The sequence below is a fragment of the Ranitomeya variabilis genome, unplaced genomic scaffold, assembly GCF_051348905.1.
Source record: "Ranitomeya variabilis isolate aRanVar5 unplaced genomic scaffold, aRanVar5.hap1 Scaffold_497, whole genome shotgun sequence".
Classification (NCBI taxonomy): domain Eukaryota; kingdom Metazoa; phylum Chordata; class Amphibia; order Anura; family Dendrobatidae; genus Ranitomeya; species Ranitomeya variabilis.
In genome coordinates this window covers 60698-64514 of record NW_027508154.1, presented here as the reverse complement: position 1 = coordinate 64514, position 3817 = coordinate 60698, and the positions used below count along the sequence as shown (strand labels likewise).

General features: G+C 39.5%; 1 protein-coding gene across 1 annotated transcript; it reads right to left on the bottom strand.

Moving 5' to 3' along the window:
• Positions 1-252: 252 nt before the first annotated feature.
• On the bottom strand, positions 253-1418 carry LOC143790638 (odorant receptor 131-2-like). The gene has a single exon (XM_077279148.1). The coding sequence runs from the start codon at positions 1192-1194 to the stop codon at positions 253-255; it is 942 nt and encodes a 313-aa protein (XP_077135263.1). The 5' UTR covers positions 1195-1418.
• Between the last annotated feature and the right edge of the window lie 2399 nt (positions 1419-3817).

Sequence of the window (3817 nt, the reverse complement as noted above, 5' to 3'; positions counted from 1 at the left end):
CATCAGTGTGCATAACTATTCACCCCCTTAAAGTCTGTACTGAATTTATCCATTAAAAGGACCACTTCTGTGTACTGGCTGGATTTTGGCCTTCCTGTAGATCAGAACGTGCTCGATCAGAAGAAAGACTCCAACAAGGAGCCATCAACATCTTGCAAACCACATTTAAGGGAGTTTTTGGTAGAAATCCTTTATTTGACTATGGAAAAATCACCACAATCTCCACTTTATAATCAATATTGCCTTTTAGTTTTAAGACTTTCTAAAAGACATCTTCAGCCTGTTGCACAAAAAATATTTTTTCATGTTACTAGAGAACAGCTCATCCCTTATACCGTATATCAAAGGACTAATAAGCCTCGGAAGACACATGAAAAAGCAAAAATTGATGACGGCCAGCAGTACTATATTATCTAAGAACTGCATTTCCACAATTCTGTAGGTAAGAGACGTCATGCACAGCAGGAGCTGAAACGCGTGGAGTATGATGGTTTTCCCAGCTTTGGAGGCTGAGGCTTTACCGGAGTTCATCTTCACAGCCACCATCATGATCTTGGCATAGGTGAATATAATGATTAGACCAGCCAGGGAAAAAGTAAAAGCATTTGAAAAAACTCGAATAATTTCCTGTGCCGGGGTGAATCCGAGATTTATTCGGCCACATTTTAAATAAAGTAGGAAATAGGCTCTCTCAACTGAAAAGATGAGAATAATGACGTCCACAATGTGGGGAATCAGGACTATGGTCCACATGACCAAAATAGCGATACCGCACCTGTGCACTGTGCAGAACTCTCCGTGTCTTAGCGGGTAGCATATGGCTATGTAGCGCTCCAAGGACATGGCTGCCAGGTTGAATGGCGTGACCTTCAGAGTCGTCGAAGACATGATGACGAGAATGTAACAGAAGGGCACGGGAAAAGTGATTGGATAAAAGTAAAACGCAAAGAGAAAAATTCCAAGAGCGAGATACACAGTGTCATTAATAAGCATGTGGGCAAACAGGACATAGCGGGCACTTTCCCGAGCACTCGGACTCTTGAGGAAGATGCTCAACATCACAGCTATGAAATACAAGAAGAAAAAGAAGCAGAGGAACGTCGGGATAAAAACACTTGTTCTCAGGACCTCTAGGTTCATACTCAGCTGGGAAGACACTTTGGTTGAATTTGCTTGACTACTTGTGAAATTCATCTGAAATTCAGAAAAAAAAGAAATAAAATGAAAAAAAAAAAAAACAATACAAAAAGTTTGGAAAAATAAAAAGCATTCATAGTATAAAACAATTCTATAAATAATTCAAGGACAAGGTGTTTTGTGTTGGGCATAAGTATGAAGAAGAGTTTATGGAGGGAAACAAAGACGGACATACCATTGGTGCAACCTGTGCAGCCGCACAGGGACCCAAAAGGTATGAGGGCCACTATCACCTCAAAAGCATAGTGATGAGTTATTGTACTGTTAGTGGACCCTATATGGTTCTGCTGTCTCCCCTGGTTGGAGCCTTCTTCACTTGTGCTGATTATTCCTAACTTTACTGATGGATGCGCACAGCAGACTGTAAAAAGTGAAGAGTCCAGTTGAGAAGACTTTTGGAGACCTGATGTGGAGGAACGCAACTATTATATGTAAAGAGTCAGCATTGCTTTAACTTTTATTTCATAAATCAATAGTACGCATGCAAATATGCAACTTTGTAAATTATCTTATCAGAGAACTCCGCTTCTTTCTCCTCCTGGACTGATCCTTTGCTCACAATTCAGGGGTAAAATCTGTACTTAGGAAAGACAGACGTTCACATTACTGTGATAGTAGATGATCCTTGGTTCTTAAAAGATTCTACGTAGAGGGGAGGGGGAGGAGACGCTGACATTTTACTGCAAGTTCTCCTGAAACAAGTTACATTTCAACTTTTAGGAGAACTAGGAGCAGAATGTCAGTGTTTCCTCTAGCTCCTCCCTTCTCCTCATCCCCTTCCCTTCCATAGAATCTTATAGGCAGCAAATGTCATGTCCAATCTCAAGTTCTCCCGAAACAACAGTTACATTTCAATTTTTTTTCCTTTTTTTAAACATAGATTTTAAAGTGTAACTGTCATTTCAGGAAAACTTGCAGCAGAATGTCAGTGTCTCCTCTAGCTCCTCCATTTTCCTCCCCCTATCACTCCATAGAATCTTAAAGGCAGCAACTCTCTTGTCCGATCTCAAGTTCTCCTGAAATGACAGTTACAGTTAACTGTCATTTCAGGAGAACTTGCAGCAGAATGTCAGGGTCTCCTCCAGCTCTTCCCTTCTCTCCTCTCCTCTAGAATCTTATAGGCAGCAACTGTCAACAGCTACAGTATCTCAGTATTGTGCACATCTCTCTTCACGGAATATACATTTTACAGCTTTTACCCTTGTACTGAGATTGAAAGATCAGTCCAGGAGGAGAAAGAAGCAGATTTCTCTGAAAAGATAAATGACAAAGTTACTTATTTTCATGTGTACTATTGATTTATGAGAAACAAACAAATTAAAACAAGTTATTTTTTAATGGATCAGTAATAATATTTAAACTACTCATCTCAAAGACAAAGAAGAAAGATGAAGGGTACTGAGCACGATGCTGGACACGCTCAGAGACTGATATGAATGGCAACTCATTCTGCAGTGATACATAGAGGCTGCTGAAACCAAACGTTGTCGTTCTCTTCTATCACTTTTATTATTCTGCAGTGATAAATAGAGGCTGCTGAAACCAAACATTATCACTCTGTTATATCTGTTTTATAATTCTTCAGTGATACATAGAGGCTGCTGAAACCAAACATTGTCATTCTGTTCTATTATTTTTGTTCCTTCCTTTTTCCATTCCAAAATTTAAAAATGTCAGACTTGCAGTTTGTCCGGAGCCCAGTTTCACATTGTTCCCTGTATTTCTGCTGTCTCTAGTATCACAGGTGAGGACCTACGTGCTTTGTTAAAGGGATTTCCTCTCTCTTCTGCCTAAATGTGGAGACTTCTTGCTGTATGCAGAGGGATGTCCCATGAATTAGAACAGATGAGCTGTGTATCTGTACATCGGATGGTTCTCTCTGCAACTGTCCCATACATCACCCATTTGGGTGGAATGGATAAGTGATGGAGAATCCCTTAAAGAAATGTTCTACTGGAATAAAATAAAGTATGCAGACAGGACAGGTGTTAGGGCAGCCATCTAATCAACAGGATGAGTTAAAAAAATAACCTGTCCACCGGATAATTGTCTCATGTATCAGTGCTGGAGAAGTTTGCATTGGTCTTTTTTCAACTGAATATTTTTATATAAATTGGTTTCCTGAAAAAAAAAAAGAAAACACAGTCTTACCTTCATATGATGAACAATCACATTTTGTGAAACCTTCACGCACATTTATATCCGCTTCCAACAACAACAAAAAAGTTTGAAAGCTGAAAAAAAATCGAAACTTTTTCAATGTTTCCCTGATAAGAAAAAAATACAAACTAAAACTTTCCGTCCACATTGCGTCTTCACCAGTGTTTAGGGTCGTCCGCCTTTTGGGACTTTTTTTTTATTAAATGCATGGATTTGGGGATAACAATCATTTTTGCAATTGGGTTTCCATAAACATGTTGCACCTTTTGGCTGTTACAGACTCTTTGTGTCCCTGCACTTCTAACTTTGATGTGGTTTACGGTCCTAAATCGGATGAAAAGAGCCATAGAAGAAAACTAATCAAATAAAGCTGCAAAGTCCTCCATCAGATTGTCATGGCGAGCTGACTGACGAATTCTCAGTTAACTCATTGCAATAGACAGTGCAACCAGAGGCTGCA

Coding starts and splice junctions, on each gene's coding strand:
- LOC143790638 (XM_077279148.1), bottom strand. CDS start 1,194: ATGAATTTCACAAGTAGTCAAGCAAATTCAACCAAAGTGTCTTCCCAG.